The sequence below is a fragment of the Mesoplodon densirostris genome, chromosome 2, assembly GCF_025265405.1.
Source record: "Mesoplodon densirostris isolate mMesDen1 chromosome 2, mMesDen1 primary haplotype, whole genome shotgun sequence".
NCBI lineage: Eukaryota > Metazoa > Chordata > Mammalia > Artiodactyla > Ziphiidae > Mesoplodon > Mesoplodon densirostris.
In genome coordinates, this window is record NC_082662.1 from 37,423,416 (window position 1) to 37,441,732 (window position 18,317).

At 42.8% G+C, this 18,317-nt stretch overlaps 1 protein-coding gene across 1 annotated transcript; it reads left to right on the top strand.

Annotated features, from left to right (window-relative positions):
- The first annotated feature begins 14,210 nt into the window (after positions 1-14,210).
- Positions 14,211-15,647, top strand: KLF17 (KLF transcription factor 17). The gene is made up of 2 exons (XM_060083006.1): positions 14,211-15,075; positions 15,403-15,647. The coding sequence occupies exons 1-2, from the start codon at positions 14,229-14,231 to the stop codon at positions 15,645-15,647; spliced, it is 1,092 nt and encodes a 363-aa protein (XP_059938989.1). The 5' UTR covers positions 14,211-14,228.
- Positions 15,648-18,317: the final 2,670 nt, after the last annotated feature.

Sequence of the window (18,317 nt, forward strand, 5' to 3'; positions counted from 1 at the left end):
TCCAAATTTTCTCAGATTTCCATCTTTCCATGTTACTAAATTGTGCAGTCATCTCTTGGTTGCTCCCCCAATAATCTAGGTGTCATCTCTGATTCCTCTTTTCCTCCCAGCCCTTTACCATTCCAATCCATTACCAAGTCCTGCCTTTTTAAATTCTAAAATATTCTCTAATGACCCCCCCCCCCAGACACTGACTTCTCTTTCTTGGAGACCTCCTTTAGCTTTCAAACTGGTGTCCCTGATGTCATCTTGTCCATAAGCCTCAAAGGATCAGAATGATCGTTTTCTTTTTATTGAGGTATAGTTAATTTACAATGTTGTATTAGTTTCAAGTGTACAGCAAAGAGATTCAGATTCTTTTTCAGATTCTTTTCCATTCCAGGTTTTTACAAGATATTGAGTATAGTTCCAAGTGCTATACAGTAGGTCCCTGTCAGATGATTATCTTAAAAACTTAGATCATATCTATTTCCTGCTTAAAATCCGTCAGTGGCTTCCCATCACACTTAGAATAAAATCCAAACTACTTTCCATGGTCTCCAAGACCCTGCCCATCTCTGCCCTCATGTCATTCCACTCTCTCCCTATACTCACATCACTGAGGTCACCTGGCTCTCCCATTTCCCCTCTGGCCTGCCAAGCTCTTTCTTGCCCCACATCCCTCCAATCTTCCTATGGCTGGTTCATTTCAGGCACTTGGTTCTCAGGTGAGCTGTGTCCTGTTTTGTTTTCTCCTCAGTACTCACCACCATCTAAAATTATGTTAACTATTATTATATTCATTTCTTGTCTGCCCACTTAGGATGAAAATTCCCTGAGCGAAAGAACCTTGTTCTGTCTTATTTGCCAGTGTATCCCTAATTCCAAAAAAAAAAAAAAAAAAAAAAATAGTGCCCAACGCACAGTAGGAACTCCCGAAGTATCCCTGAAAAAAGACTTTGTTCCCCGGAGCTCCCAGTCTCCGGTTTGTACACACAAGGACATCGGTACGTGGCCTATAGTGGAGGAGATCCAGCCTATGGCAAGAACCCTGACCTGGTGGGGTGGTGTTGGAAGCTCGCCTGTCTGCAGAGGCCCTACACCCCGATCTTCTGCTCTCTCCAGCCTCTTTCCCTTGTGCCTCCACTCGGAGGTCAGCAACGGCTGGAACCTCGGTGTTCCCCACCCTCACTTGGGCCAAATAAAGATGCTCAGACTGAAGGGTGGATGGGGTAGGTAGGGTGGCGAAGACGTGAGACACAATAAGTGATGGAAGTCCTGAGGTCCCCTATTAGTGACCCTGCTGCGTTTGGGCAGGATCAGCGCGAGGCGGGAGCCCCGCAGGGTGGGGCAGCGGCTGCTGGGTGGGTCGGTGGGTGCGGCCCTTGGCTCCGCCCCCCCTGCTCCGTGAGAAGTAGAAGCTGAGAGCGGTGATTGTGGCGTGGTGTTGTCGCGACAACAGACTGTGACGCTCGGCGAGCCTGAGCTCTGTTCAGGTGTGGGTCTGGACCCTCGCGCAGGCTCGATGTGTAACCGGTCCCAGCTTAAGATGGAGCAGGGAGCCGAGGACCTAAACCAGTGGCATGGGGCTCCGCACCAGTTCACAGAGGTGAGTCAGGGCGTCAGCCCCAGGGCCCCGCGTGGGGGCTGAGGGCATGGAAGCTGGGGGAGTGGAGGGAAGTAGCAATCTGGAGGATTAGGGGTCCGAGGGACAGGTTGGGAAGGGAAGGGATGGAAGATCAAGAACCTAAGTCACGTGTCGTTTATTCAGTTAATATTCTTAGCATTGGGTGCTGGGGGTAAAGAAGTTCCAGGTAACTTCTGATAGAGACTTTTGAGTACTCAGGAAAGAAGACAAAGTTAGAAAGTCAGCGGGAAGCAGACAGGGAGGAAAAAAATACTAATTGGCAGGCCTTTGACATGCCCTGGGAATACAATGGTGAGTTTACCATAAGATAGTTTACTATTTTATTAATAAGTAGCTAAATGATCGGAAGTATATAAATTACTGTAAAGAAGAAATACAGGGGCCACAGAAATGAATAGTAGAAGTGTTTGATCTGATTTAGGAGGTGGAGAAGACAGCTGAGGATTCTGTCTGGGACCAGAGACAACTGGTTAGGTGAAGGGTTAGCAGATCCTGAGACCAGAGACAGAATGCCTCCACCTTGGAGGTAATGAAAGATGGACTGTGAGACCAAGACCAAGAGACTGATGGGAGAGTGGTCAAGGGGAGGGGAGGCAGGGACCCCAGCACGGCCTAAGTCATGCGGGGCTTAAGTTGGTTATTCCAAGAGCAGGAGGAAGCCATTGATGAGTTTAAGCATGATCGATCACAATTAGATTTGTATTTTTAAGAGTGCCGGGGGGGGGGGGGGATGGGCAGAAGTCAAGGCAATAATTAGAAAGCTATCGTGATTATCCAATCAAAATGGTGGCCTAACTAGAGAGATGGAGAAAACGGAATGGATCTTGGAGATGTGTTGGAGGTAGACACCACAAGAATTGGTAATTACTTGGATCTAGGTGGTGAAGGAGGCATCCAGGACAATTGATCAGATTTCTGGCTTATAAAACTGGATAAGAATAGTGGTGACATTTTCTGAGAGCAAAGGATGAGAAGGAAGAGGATTAACAGTTTTTTCCCCTGGGGGTAGGTTGAGGGGTGGGTGTGTGAGTAAGGATGATCTGAGTTTTGAACATAGTCGGATGAAGTGCCTTTGGGCTATCCAAATGGACTGAGCACTAGGCAGCTTGAAGATTCAGAAAAGGTCTGCCCTGGAGCTATTGATTTAAGAATAACTGACTATAAACAGAAATGGATTCATTAACATGAGAAAGATTGCCCAGAGAGTAGCATAATGCAAAGGGGACTGAGAAGGAGGAAGCCCAGAGAGAAGGGAAGGAGAAAAACCAGGCTAGTGTGTCAATGTGCTCCGGAGGCCAAGGGAAGGAAACGTTTAAAGAACAATGGCCACTATATGGGAAAAGAATCTAAAAAAGAGTGGATATATGTATATGTATAACAGATTCACTTTGCTGTACAGCAGAAACTAACACAACATTGTAAATCAACTATGCTCCAACAAAAATTAAAAAAAAAAAAAGAACAATGGCCAGTAGTCTCAGAAACTCATGAGAGGTCAAGCAGGGAGGAATCTGACATGTGTTTGGACTTAATAACATGGAGACCATCGGTGACTATGAAAGCTGTTTCTGTGGAGAGATGGGGGCCAGACTGAACTTGGAGGTGAGATAGTGGTAAAGATGTGTTTAGACATCTCCAAAGAAGTTTGCCTGTGAAGAATCAGGAAAGTAAAAGGGAGGGAAAAGTGGCTGAGTACCCCCAGAAACACCCATCCAATAGACAGTTATCTGGCACCTATTATGTGCCTAGTTTATGCTAGTTACTGAGCATATAGTGGTGAATAAAATGGACTGTGGTTTTTTTGGTTTTTAAAAAAATTAATTTATTTTTATTTTTGGCTGCGTTGGGTCTTCGTTGCCATGCGCCGGCTTTCTCTAGTTGCGGCAAGGGGGGGGGTCTACTCTTCGTTGCAGTGTGCAGGCTTCTCATTGCGGTGGCTTCTCTTGTTGCAGAGCATGGGCTCTAGAGCGCAGGCTCAGTAGTTGTGGCTCATGGGCTTAGTTGCTCCATGGCATGTGGGATCTTCCCGGACCAGGGCTTGAACCCATGTCCCCTGAATTGACAGGCAGATTCTTAACCACTGCGCCACCAGAAAGTCCCAATAATTTCTTAATATCATCTATTCAGTTCCCCTAGTTGTCCCTAAAATGTCCTTTCCAGCTAGTATGTCCAAACCAGGATCCAATTTAAGACCACATGCTGTATGTGGTTATTATGTCTCTTGAGTCTCTTTGAAATTAGAAAAGTTTTCTTTTTTCCTGACTGACTTTCCATTTTTCATCATCCTAACTTTTGTCTTGTAAAATATTCCTCCTCGTGGATTTATCAGATTGCTTTCTCATGGTATGATTTAGCTTGATCTATCTCTTGTATTCCCTCTAAATTGAAGTTAGATCTTAAAGCTAATTGGATTCCTGATTTGGGGTAAGGGTGTCTCATAGGTATGATAGGCTCCATCTTGCATTACATCAGGAGACACATTTGGCTCCCCACATTTGGTGACATTAGGCGTGGCGCTTGAATTAGGTTAGCGAAAAGCCCCATTGATCTCTCTGTTCAAACTTATATTTTAGCCTTGTGGTCAGAAAGTAATCTGTGTAATGTTACCTTGGATACATGCAAATGTTCAGTTCCCCACTAATCATTCACTTACGGGTTTGAACCAAATATTAATTTTTCCTTAATCAGAAGTTTCCTTAGAGGTTGTAAAATGATTTTCAATTCCATCATTCCTTCTACATGTATTTGTCTTCTTCTGTAAAGTAGAATTTTTCTTAAACAACTGGAATCATTGGGTGAATTTGAAATAACAGTTTCCTATTGGACAGAATAAATGCTTCTTTCACTTCAGTTCACAATGTTCAAAGCTGGAATAATAGCTGACCCTTTGTCACTTTTGTCTCATGAATTTTCATAGATTCAATCTATTAAAATCAACAATCATTCTTTTTGATTCTCAAATTGTCGCAAATTTGGCCAGTGGGAACCCCTTCTGTACCCCACCTTTTTTTATACAATTAGTTTAAGTATTTCTTTCTTTTTTTTACTTATTCTATTTATTTTTGGCTGCATCTGATCTTAGTTGCACGGGCTCTTTGTTGTGGAGTGCAGGCTTCTCTCTAGTTGTGGCATGCGGGTTCCAGAGTGTATGGGCTCTAGTTTGCAGCACACAGGCTCTCTAGTTGAGGCGTGCAAGCTCAGTAGTTATGACGCACCGGCTTAGTTGCCCCGCAGCATGTGGGATCTTAGTTCCCTGACCAGGGATCGAACCCACATCCTCTGCACTGTAAGGCGGATTCTTTACCACTGGACCACCAAGGAAGTCCCTCTGTGCCCCTTTTTAAACATTTTTAAAATTGTGGTAAAATCTGTATAACATAAAAATATCAGTATAGCTATGTTTAAATGTATAGTTCAGTGGCATTAAACACATTCACATTATTGTGCAACCATTGCCACCACCCATCTCCAGAACTTTTCTCATCTTACCAAACTGAAATTTCCGTAATCATTAAAATAGTAACTTCTCAGTTTTCCCTCTGCCCACCCTCCACCCAGTCCCTGGCTATCATCATCCTACGTTCTGTCTCCTTGAATTTGACTTCCTTAAGTACCTCATAAATAGAATCATACATTATTTATTTGTTTGTTTGTTTATTTTTGCGTTACGCGGGCCTCTCACTGTTGTGGCCTCTCCCGTTGCGGAGCACAGGCTCCGGACGCGCAGGCTCAGCGGCCATGGCTCCCTGGCCCAGCCGCTCCGCGGCACGTGGGATCCTCCCGGACCGGGGCACAAACCCGTGTCTCCTGCATCGGCAGGCGGACTCTCAACCACTGCGCCACCAGGGAAGCCCTATTTGTTTATTTTGACTGGCATATTTCACTTGGCTTAATGTCTTAATGTTGAAGCATGTGTCAGAATTTCCTTCCATTTTAAGGCTGAATGATATTCTACTATAGGTATATACCAGATTTTGTTTATCTGTTGATGGACACTTGGGTTGCTTCCACATTTTGGCTATTGTGAATGATGCTGCTCTGAACATGGGTGTACAAATGTCTCTTCCAGTCCCTGCTTTCAATCCTTGTAGGTATATACCCAGAAGTGGGATTGCTGGGCATATAGTGCTTCTATTTTAATCTGCTGAGGCAACACCATGCTGTCTCTATAGCAGCACACCATTTTATCATTGCCATCAGCAGTGCAAGGGTTCCAATTTCTCCACATCTTGCCAACGCTTTTTAAAAAACTGATAATCATTTTAGTGGGTGTAAAGTGATATTTCATTGTGGTTTTAATGTGCCTTTCCCTAAAGGTTAATGATGTTGAACATCTATGTCTTTGGAGAAAAGTCTATTTAAGTCCTTTGCCCATTTTTGAATTGGGTTTTTATGGTAAATTTTAGGAGTTCTCTATATAGTTTAGATATTAATCCCTTACCAGATATGCAATTTGCAAATGTTTTCTCCCATTCTGTGGGTTGCCTTTACACTCTGTTGGTAGTGTCTTTTGATGCACAAAAGTTTTAAATGTTGATGAACTCAATTCTGTCTATTTTTTCTTTTGTTACCTGTGCCTTATAGTAAGTTGAATCAGGAAGTGTGTATTTTCCAATTTTGTTCTTCCTTTTCAGGACTGCTTTTGACTATTTGGGATTCCATATGAATTTCAGGGTGGATTTTTCTAGTTTTGCAAAAAATGAATTTTGATAGGGATTGCATTGAAACTGGATATTGCTTTGGGCAGATTATTTCTTCCCATTTTTAAAAATGTCTTTAATTTCCTTCAGCAGTGTTTTATGGTTTTCAGTGATATAGTTTCAGTTAAACTCTGTTTATTTCTGAGTGATTATTTTTGATGCTATTGTAAATTGAATTGTTTTCCTAATTTCCTTTTTAGATTGTTCATTGCAGTGTATAGAAACACAATGGATTTTTGTGTCTTGAATTTGTATCCTGCTACTTTGCTTAGTTTGTTTATTAGTTTTAACAGGTCTGTGGGTCTGTGTATGTAATCTTTAGGATTTTCTACATGTGAGTGTATCATCTGGGAACAGAGACAGTTTTACTTCTTTTCCAATTTGGATGCCTTGTACTTGTTTTTCTTGCCTAGTTGCTCTGGCTAGAACTTCCAATGCAATGTGAATAGAAGTTGTGGAGGCAGGCATTCCTGTCTTTTTTCTGATCTTAGAGGAAAAGCATTCAGTCTTTCACCATTGAGTGTTATGTTAGCAGTGGGTTTTTCATAAATGTCCTTTATCATGTTGGAAATTTCTTTCCATTCCTGTGTTTTTTAGTGGTTTGTTTTAATCATGAAAAGGTATTGGATATTTCAAATGCTTTTTTCTGCATCAATTGAGATGATGTGTTTTTTCACCTTTATTTTTCTTATGTAGTATGTTACATTGATTGATTTTTGTATGTTGAATCAGCCTTGCATTCCTGGGATAAATCCTACTTGGTCATGTTGTATAATCTGCTTAATATGCTGGTGGATCTAGTTTGCTACTTTTTTTTTAAAGGATTTTTGTATCTATATTCATAAAAGATGTTGGTCTATAGTTTTCTTTACTTGTGATGTCCTTGTCTGGCTTTGGTATCAGGGCAATGCCCAGCTCATGGAATGGAATAGGGAGTGTTCCCTTCCCTTCGATTTTTTGTTAGAATTCAAGAAGTATTGACATTCTTCTTTTAAGAGTTTAGTAGGATTCAACATGAAGCCATTAAGTAAAGAAACTTTCTCTGTCCTGGAAGCTTTTGATTACTGATTCAGTCTCCTTACTAATTGTGGGTCTATTCAGATTTTCTATTTTTTCATGATTCAGTGTTGGTAGATATTGTTTTTCAGTGATTTTATCCATGTCATTTAGGTTACCCAATTTGTTGGCATGCAACTGTTCATAGTACTCTCTTATAATTCTTTTCATTTCTATAGAATTGGTAGTAATGTCTTCACTTGCATTTCTGCTATTAGTAATTTGAGTTCTCTTTTTCTTGGTCAGTCTAGCTAAAGGTTTGGCAATTTAGTTAATCTTTCCAAAGAATCAACTTTTGGTTTCATTAATATTTCTCTAATATTTCCTTCTGCTAACTTTGGGTTAGTTAGTTTGTTTTTTTTCCTAGTTCTTTAAGGTGTAAAGCTAGGTTGTTGGTTTGAGATCTTTTTAAATTATAAGCATTTACAGTTATAAATTCCCTCTAAACCCTGCTTTTGCTGTACCTGGTAAGTTTTTTAATGTTGTTTTCATTTTCATTTGTCTCAAGTATTTTCTAATTTCCCTTGTGATTTCTTTTTTGACCTACTGGTTGTTTTATTATTATTATTTTTTACCTATTGGTTGTTTAAGAGTATGTTGTTTAATTCCACAGATTTGGAGATTTTCCAGCTTTCCTGCCATTATTGCTTTTTAACTATCTTTCAAAATCTCTTAAGCCTTAATTTGTGACCTAACATATGATCTATTCTGGAGAAGAATGTACCATGTGCACTTGAGAAGAATGTGTATCCTGTTGTTGTTGAGTAGAGTGTTCTGTATGTTTGTTATATCTAGTTGGTTTATGTGTTATTCAAGTTCTCTGTTTCCCTACTTATCTTCTGTGTGGTTGTTCTAGTCTTTATTTAAAGTGGGGTATTGACATCTCCAACTCTTACTTAGAACTGTTTATTTGTCCCTTCAATTCTGTCAGTTTTGGCTTCAGATATTTTGATGGTCTATTATTATGTGTAAATGTTCATAATTGTTTATCTTTTTTGCTATATTGAAACTTTTTTTTTTTTTTTTTTGCGGTATGCAGGCCTCTCACTGCTGTGGCCTCTCCTGTTGCGGAGCACAGTCTCCGGATGCGCAGGCTCAACGGCCATGGCTCACAGGCCCAGCTGCTCCGTGGCATGTGGGATCTTCCCGGGCCGGGGCATGAGCCCATGTCCCCTGCATCGGCAGGCGGACTCTCAACCACTGCGCCACCAGGGAAGCCCTCTTGCAACTTTTTTGATTTAAAGTCTATTATGTTTGATAGCCACTACTATAACCACGCCCACTCTTTTGTTTACTATTTCCATGGAATATCTTTTCACTTTCAGCCTATTTTTGTCTCTGGATCTAAAGTAATCTCTTGTAAACAACATATAATTAGATAATGTTTCTTTTACTCCATTCTTCCAATCTCTGTCTTGATTGGAGAGTTTAAACCATTTATATTTAAAGTAATTAATGATAAAGAGAGACTTCTGTCATTTTGCTCTTTGTTTTCAATATGGCTTTTAGCTTTTCTTGTCCCTTGTTTCCTGTATTATATCTTTTGTGTTTAGTTGATTTTTTTTTTGTAGTGAAACTTTATTGCCCTTCCCATTTCCTTTTGTATATATTCTATAACTATTTTCTTCGTGTTTACTATGGGAATTACATTTAACATTGCCAAATTATAATATTCTAATTTGAATTTATGCCACTTTAATAGGATAAAAAAATTCCCCATCCAGTTCTGTCCCCACTCCATTTCAGTTATTAATGTCACAAAGTTACATCTTTATGCATTGAGTGTCCAAAAATATAGACTAATAATAGTTTTTTAAAATGCTTTAGTGTCTAAGAAAACTGTTTTCCTTCATTCTCACACTCACACACTTAGGACATCATATATGTGGGTTTTCTGCACCAAGAAACTGACACTAACTGCTTGGAATTAGTGCCCAATCCCACGGGTTAAGGGCTTAATCCCACAGACTGCCCCTTACCCCATGCCTCAGACGCCAATCATAAGTCCAGGTTGTCACCTGGGCTTCTGACCAACTGGCTGTAAATCGGGGCCAGTTTCTATGACTTCCTCCTCAGATTTGATAATTTTCTAGAGCAGCTCACAGAACCCAGGAAAAGTTTACTTACTATTGCTGATTTATTACAAATGATATTTTAAAGAATACAATTGAACAGCCTGATAAAGAGATACATAGGGGGTGAGGTATGGGAAAGGGGCACAGAGCCTCCATTCTTTCTCTGGGCACAGCACCCTCCTAGCACCTCCATGTGTTCAACAACCCAGAAGCTCTCTGAACTCTGTCCTTAGGGGATTTTTATGGGGGCTTTATCATGTAGACATGATCAATTATTAACTCATTTTCTAGCCCCTCTCCCCTCTCTGGAGAATGAGGGATAGGGCCAAAAATTCCAAGCTTCTAATCATGGCTTGCTCTTTCTGGTGACCATCCCCTATCCAGGAACTCACCAAGAGTCACCTCATTAGAACAAAAGATGCTCTTTTCATCCAGGAAATTCCAAGGGATTTAGGAGCTCTGTGTCAGGAACTGAGGCAAAGACCAATATACTGATTTCTTATTCCACCATTAGTCTCTCACATCATGTAGAAAACAAAAAGTGAAGTTACAAATCTAGTACAATAAGACCAGTTTTTATAGTTGTCCATATATTTCCCCTTACTAGAAATCTTTATTTCTTCAGATAGTTTTGAGTTAATGTCTAGTGTTCTTTCAGTTTGACCTGAAGGACCCCATTACCATTTCTTGCAGGGCAGTTCATGTCTAATGACATTAAACTCCTCCAGCGTTTGTTTATCTGGGAATGACTTAATTTCTCCTTCATATTTGAAGGACAGCTTTGCCAGATATAAGATTCTTGGTTAGACATTTTCTTTCAGCATTTTGAATATATCAGCCCACTGCCTTTTGGCATCTAAGGTTTCTGATGAGAAATCTGCTGATAATCTTATTTGGGATCCCATATATGTGATGAGTTACTTATTTCTTGCTGCTCTAAGATTCTTTTTGTTTTTGGACAGTTTTGAGTATAATGTGTCTCAGTGTGGATTTCTTTGATTTTATCCTATTTGAAGCTCATTGAGCTCCTTGGAGGTCTATATTCATGTCCTTCATCACATTTGAGATGTTTTCACCCACTATTTTTTCAAGCAATCTCTGACCCTTTCTCTCTCTCTTCTAGGACTCCCACAATGCATATGTTGGTCTGCTTGAAGTTGTCCCACAGGTCATTTAGGCACTCTGTTCAGTTTTCTTCAATCTTTTTTCTTCTTGTTCCTTAGCTTGACAAGTTGAATTGTCCTGTCTTCAAATTAGCTGATTCTTCTGTCTACTCAAATTGGCTTTTGAATCCCTCTAGTCAGTTTTTCATTTTAGTTATTATATTTTTCAGCTCCAGAATTTTTTTAAAATTAATTTATTAATTTATTTATTTTTGGCTGCATTGGGTCTTCATTGCTGCACATGGGCTTTCTCTAGTTGTGGCGAGCGGGGGGCTACTCTTCGTTGTGGTGTGCTGGCTTCTCATTGTGGTGGCTTCTCTTGCTGTGGAGCACAGGCTCTAGGTGTGCAGCCTTCAGTAGTTGTGGCACATGGGCTCAGTAGTTGTGGCTTGTGGGCTCTAGAGTGCAGGCTCAGCAGTTGTGGCGCATGGGTTTAGCTGCTCCGCGGCATGTGGGATCTTCCCAGACCAGGACTCGAACCCATGTCCCCTGCATTGGCAGGTGGATTCTTAACTACTGTGCCACCAGGGTGCACAGAATTTCTATTTAGTTTCTTTTTAGGTTTTCTATCTCTTTACCAAAATTTCCATTTGTTCATACATCATTTTTGTGACTTTGTCCACATCTTCTTTTAGCTGTTTGAGCATCTTTAAGACAGACAGTTGTTTTAAATTCTTTGTGAAGTAAGTTCATCATTTGGTCTTTCTTAGACATTTCTGTTTATTTTTTTTCCCTTGAATGGGCCATACATTCCTGTCTTTTTGTGACTTGCGATTTTTTTGTTGTTGTTGAAAACTGGACACTTGAATCTTAGAAACTCTGGAAATCCAATTCTTCCTCTTCCTCAGGGTTTGCTGTTTTTGTTTTTTTGTTTGTTTATAACTTATTTAAATTGATGTATGTTGTCTCTGTGCCAGCATCAGCCTGAGAGGTAAACTTAAGGTTTTCTTAGATCTTTTATGAGCCTGCATCTTTTCTTGGGTATGTGTGGTGACTTTCCACATTTTCTAGTATATGTGGTTACTTTTGAATACACTAGTTCTTGAATGTCTGGTTCCCAAAAGGTGAAAAAGGAAAAATGAAGGGGGAAAGAAACAGGCGCCAGGGAATTCCGTGGCAGTCCGGTGGTTAAGACTCCGCGCTTCCACTTCAGGGGGCATGGGTTCCATCCCTACTCAGGGGACTAAGATCCCACATGCCATGCAGCACAGCCAAAAAAAGAGAGAGAGAGAGAGAGAGAGAAACAGGTGCTAGTCCTTTTAAATACCCTGGAAGTCCTGTCATTTGGAGTAGGAGAGGTTTGTGACAATGGTAGTCGGAGTTGTGACAATGGTAGTCGGAGTTGTGACAATGGCTTCCCACCTCTGTCTGCTCGTCATGATCAGAAGCAGCAATTAGTGATAACACAGATTACTCAATATTTGGAGCACAAGGTTTTCATTGCCCACTCTGGCTCCCACAGGTCCAGAAATGTGTGCACAGCTTCCTGGTATGGGACCCGGGGTGTTTGGGGATAGCCACTACCTACCTAAGAGCTGAAACTGACTGAAGTTAACTGCAGTTTACCTTCCAAGCCTTCCCTTGGAAGTCACAAGCATTTAGTTGACTCCATTGTTCCAAAGTAATTACAAAAGGCAAATTCTGCAGGTGTAATTGTTATCTTGGTGGGGACATGGATTCCTGGTGCTTCCTACTCTATCATATTCCCCAGTGTCACTTCCTGTGTCCTTTTGACACAGTTCTAATAATCTTGGGAAGTTCCCTTATTTTCTGGCACAATAAGATGCACCAGGCTCACTTATTCATTCCTTCTTCCAGACTTGGAGTCAGGAAATACTCCAAGGATGATTCTTCCTTTTAGTAAGGAATGGAATTAAAGGCTAAAATCTGAGCATGAGGGGTTTGTGTTTGTATAAAATATTTCCTATTTAAATATAACATTTTTTAATAAGCATTATTTTTATTTCTGATTTTTATAATTTCAATTATGCTGAAAGTCCTGATTTCTCACAGTATTGTTTTAAAACCATTTTATTATGAAAAATAGCCCTCAAACAGGAAACTGAATATAAGTACACAGCTTAATGGGTTATTAGAAAATAAAGATCTTTGAAGCATTGCTAGCACTGCAGAAGCCCCTACAGTTTCCCTTATTGCCCCCTTCCCTCCCCTCTAATATTACTCATAGCCTATTTTCTGGACATAACTTCTTTGAATTCCTCTATTTCTGCCCTTTGGTGTTCCTGTAATTGGCAAAAGCCGCAACTGTTTTCTTAAGTTTTGCTTTCTTTTCTTTTTTTTTTTAAATTTGTGTTTGAACGTTGTTAAATTTTTCCTTGATCTTTTTAAAAAATAAATTTATTTATTTATTTATCCATTTATTTATTTTTGGCTGCGTAGGGTGTTTGTTGCTGTGCTGTCTCTAGTTGCGGTGAGCAGGGGCTACTCTTCGTTGCAGTGCACAGGCTTCTCATTGCTGTGGCTTCTCTTGTTGTGGAGCACAGGCTCTAGGCTCACGGGCTTCAGTAGTTGTGGCACGCAGGCTCAGTAGTTGTGGCTTCTGGGCTTTAGAGTGCAGGCTCAGTAGTTGTGGTGCACGGGCTTAGTTGCTCCGTGGCGTGTGGGATCTTTGATGTTTTAGTATCTTGTATGGATACTGTATTTTACTCATGTTTTGGTTTTCATATTTAAATGGATTGGTCTTTTCTGGATCCTCTCAGATGGGAAATTATAGGGTAGTGTTCCCAATTTCTCAGCTCAAGAGCTCTCTCTCTACTGCTACAGTAATTGACAACTTTAAAAAATATGATTCTTGGATCCTGTACTGTTTCAAGAAGTTCTACCACCAATCTCTTCTTTTTTCCCTTGACTTCCAAGACAATCCCCCACCCTTTTTAAAAGTGTTTTTAAAAGTCTGCCTCTTTTCTTTACCTCCTCCATTGCTTGATCTCACACCTACCCACAGCATTCCCACTCAGGTGAGAGCCTCTTCATAGGTAAATATTTGTGAATGGTTTCTAAGTTTTGCCAAAGCCAAGACTAACTGAACCCTCCATTCTTCTTACCTTTATGGCTTTCTGAACCTGTTCTGCTGGTTTGGGATGATCCCTCACACTTAAACATAACCTGGAATTTGAGGGTTTTCTCAGTTTTGCTGAAAGTACAGGTTGTAGAATATTTTATTTGCTCTTTGTGCTTTTTTTTGAAATAAAACCTAAAACATGCCCAGCAAGAAAAGTGGCATGAGTCACATCTAGATTTCCACCATGCTTCTATCAGCCAGACTTGCATTTTGTTTGTTTGTTTGTTTATTGGCTGCACTGCATGGCACATGGGATCTTAGTTTCCCAACCAGGGATGGAACCTGCCCCCCCTGCAGTGGAAGCACAGAGTCTTAACCACTGGACAGCCAGGGAAATCCCCCAGGCTTGCATTTTAGAAAGCCCAAACTGGAGAATGGCCTGGAGGTGGGATAATTTAGGCAAGAGATGATAGAGGCCTGGATTAAGGTGGGGTCTGGAAATGGGGAGAAGGGACATATGGAACTGGAATTTGAGCTATGGTGAATTTCACCTGACTTTCTTTTTCTAAGGATACTGAGAAGCCAATGTCCGTCTTGGATGTGTCTTCATCTCCCAGAAGCAGTGGAGTGCACACCTCTTGGAACCATGGCCCATCAGGCATTCAATGCGTCCCTCAGTACATAGAGCTGGAGACGACCTCCTTGGTCTCTGCTGAGGCACCCAGGCAGAATGCCAGTGAAATGGGGTCACACTGCAGTATGTTGCTGCCTGACCACGGTGTGAGCTACTGCCCCCAAGTGACTTTCACTCCTTCCCAGATGATTTACACTGAGGGAGTGTCTCCTTCCCAGACAGAAATGATGATTTTCAAGGGGCCCCAGGCGATGCCCTTAGGAGAGCCCAGTATTCCAGGGGTGGCCACAACCTTTGGTGGGAATCTAAGGATGTCCTCCAATGGGCCGCCAGTCTCACCTGCCAGTGGAATCCCAGTGATGTCCCACATCAGAATGCGAGCAATGCCTTATTCTGGCCTCCCAACAGTAACTTCTAATGGAGGCCCTTTAACACCTAAAACATTATTGGATCCAACCATGCCTTCCACTGAGGCCCTGGCAATGCTCCGTTCTTTGGATCAGATGTTGCCCCCTAGAAACCCCCACAACTATGGGATGCCCCCAGCTGGATCGCCATTATTGCTGGCTTTGGAATCCCAGGGCTCTTTTGTGAGCCAGCCAGTCTCCCAGGAAGACCCCTTCCTACCTAAGCAACTCTTACCTGCTCCATGGAGAGCAGAGCAGTACTCTGGGGCCCAGGAAAGGGCTCCCAGGAGGAGATCCCCAGTTTCAAGGCCTTACCGCTGCGACTATGAGAACTGTGAAAAAGCTTACACTAAGCGCTCCCACCTCGTGAGTCACCAACGCAAACACACAGGTAAATGAGGTGTCAGATGGGGGGGTGGATGGAGAGATCTCTGGGCTTTAGATTTGTGGGGGACCCCTGGTTTGTAATGGTTTGGGATTAGCCCATCATCCTTCAAGTTTGGGATCAAGCTCTTTTGGCCCCACCAGCTTGCTTTCCCACAGTCCAGGATGACTGTGCCAAGATGGAGACTGCTGATGGTGCTGTCCTCACTGCTGTCCTGAGTGTTTCCTTTTGATTCCTCAACGTTGACTGCTCTGCTTCATAAAGTCAGACCCCTTCCTTCCTACCTGCTGGCCTATTCCTCAAAATTTCTTCTCTCCCTTGTCATCCCCCCAGGTGAAAGGCCCTATAAATGCATGTGGGAAGCCTGTACTTGGTCCTTCTTCCGTTCTGATGAACTTAGAAGACATACTCGGATACACACCAGATACCGACCACATAAATGTAACCAGTGCGGCCGACAGTTCATGAGATCCGACCATCTCAGGCAACACCAAAGGACTCATATGCGGGTGCCAACATCCCCAGACCCACCGGCTGACAGTGGACATATGGCTGGCCCTCCTGCTCCTGGTCTTTAGGTCAATCTGCTCTTCCCCTCATTTTGGCTTCTCTGCCCAAATCCTGCCTGCCTCTGACCAGCTAGTCTCTTTGGTAGGTGTAGGTTTTGATGGAGATAGAAATATTATGAGGCAGTGTGGAAGCCCATATGAGCTCTGAACCTAGTCGGGGCTCCTCAAAAACTGTCTTGGGTGTCCTCACATCTCTGGGGCCACCTACTTTTGTTCCAAGTTCAGCCACATGGCAAGATGGAGCAAAGTAGCGATTGGGAGCTTTATAAAAAGCTCTTAATCTTATGTCACTCCCAGCTTGAAACCCTTTAGCGACTCTCCTTTGCCTGCTACATAAAATCTAAGTTCCTTATCTTGGTCTTTGACAGCTTCCAGAGACAGACTATGTTCAAATCCTGAATTTACCACTTACTAGCCATGTGACTTTGGGAAGGGTCTTTGATCATTGTGCCAGATTCCCTCTTCCGGTAAAAGAAAAACAGTATTGGACTGTTGTGAACACATCTTATGTACAAAATCAGATTCTGTCTGGCACTCACCAGCCTCCTGCCCAGAGTTTGTCTCCTCCCATCATTTCCAGACTTGGATGGAATGCCCCCACAAGACATGGGATCTGGCACCTCAAGTAGCCACTAGCAACCCAGGAATGTGGAAGAGTTAGTGCTCCTGGGGTAACATTTGACTAATGGGAGATGGGAGAAATCCAGGCCGATAAATTCCCTCTTCTTCCCTCCCTTCCCTGAACTGGTCTGGTGCAAGACACCATTTCTCCCAATGGGGAGACCTCCCAAGTAGCCAGTGGACACACCTTCTGTGCCTTTTCCAGTCTTGTCATGAAGCAGACTCAACCTGCTATCACCTGGCATTGCCTCCCATTCTCTTGCGTCGAGTCCCTTTTCTCACTCTCAATGCCCTGTATTTGCATCACCCAAATAAAACATCGGTACTTAGTTCTTGTTCTAGGCTCTGTTTTCTAGGTAACTTGGAGTTGGAAGACATTAGACTGGGGCAGAGAAGGATGAACCGCACTGTAACCTTCCCTCTTCCCCCCACCAGGCCAAGGTACCTGGACTACTAAATATCAGCTATTAAAAGGCCTGTTCTGCCCTGCCCCTCTCCTAGCATTGAGGGCATAATGACTCCTCTGGAAACTCAGCCACAGGTAGTTCAGAACCTCATTCCTGGATTTCTCAGCCAGCTGTTTTACTGACCAACAAACTAATAGAAAGGAACTTGCCTAAGTTCTCAAGTGGCAGAGCTGGGATCCTAACCAGGATCTGTCCACTTCAGAGGTAGATCTCTTATCTTAGAGATGATGTCTTCTACAGGTGTCTCCTGGGCCCAGTCTGGTGCCCAGCCACTATCAGGTGATGGCCACAGTGAAATGAATCACATCTGGTTCCTGTGGCCCAGGGACCATCTTGGTCTAGGGGCTGAGAGGTCCACCTTGGTGCAGTGGCCATGGAGAGGAGGATCACCTGAAGGGGAAGGTCAGAATTTCTGGAGGAGGTGACCCTTGAGCTCAGTAAGTGAGGGTATGTAACATCTAGTAATCCCTTAATGTTGAAATAAACTGAGCAGATGAATGAAGAGAAAAGAGAATTCCAGGCAGAGAGAAGCTGGTTCTGGCAATTGCTCCCAGGAGAGTCAGCCTGCAAACTTCCATTCATTCGACAAATGTTCTTCAACCCACAATACAGAGAGCACCATGGCTGTCGGGACAACTCATGGTGAGGGGCACGGAGACAACGAAAATATGTGTCAGGGAAGAAAGACTTCTCAAGGAGGTGCCTAAGTCAGACCTAACAGCTTTATGGGGGTTAGCTGGACCTCCTATTTCCTGGACATCTACCTTTAGTTATGCCTTGTGCTGGACACTAAGCACTCAGAGAGCATGACAGTGCCTTGCTGCAGGGAAGAAAGATCACAACAAAAATTCTGAAAGTGCTCAGTGCTGCCAAGGAGAAGAACCAAACCTCTGTGGACTCAAACTTATTTTGGGTGTCTGGGGGAGTCTCATGGCCTTGGTTGTGCCTGCCCCTCCCACCTCCACCCTGACCCTGTCCTGCAGGGCCACCTTGGTCCATTTCCTTAGTGGCCCCAGCATACCTGGGCCTGGCATCCCGGTGGCTTCCACCCAAATTGTGAGCCAGGGGAGTGGATATGATTAAAAAATGGGGTCAGGGGGCTCTCTTTTGTGACCCAATTACTGGCCCCAGGGACAGCAGTCTGAAGTATCTAAAGTCTCTTTCGTTCCCATCTGAGCACTAGGTCCCTTCTATGGAGCAGGGCATCTTAGGCTCAATGGGCCAGGGCTGGTCTCTGTCCGCCACCCATCTTGCTCACACGCAGCCCTGCTGGTAGGGTCAGCAGGCCAGGTTGCTTGTTGGGATGCAAGAGGGGTCTGTTGGTGACCCATCACTTTCACTGAGGAATGGAAGTGGGTAGGAACCAGAGTGGGCAAGGGTGCGCCATGTATGCTGCAGTGACAAGGCAAAACAGGCCCCCACCCCTTGGAGGTCACAAACTAGTGGAGGAGGGACATAGGAAATGTACCGCATCCTGTGAGGACAAATATATCTATCTGGAGTTTACTATAGTAGGCCAAAGCAGTTAGGAAGGCATTTCTTAGGAAGAGTAATTTGAGCTCAGAGTTAAGGATTAACTAGGAGTTAGGCA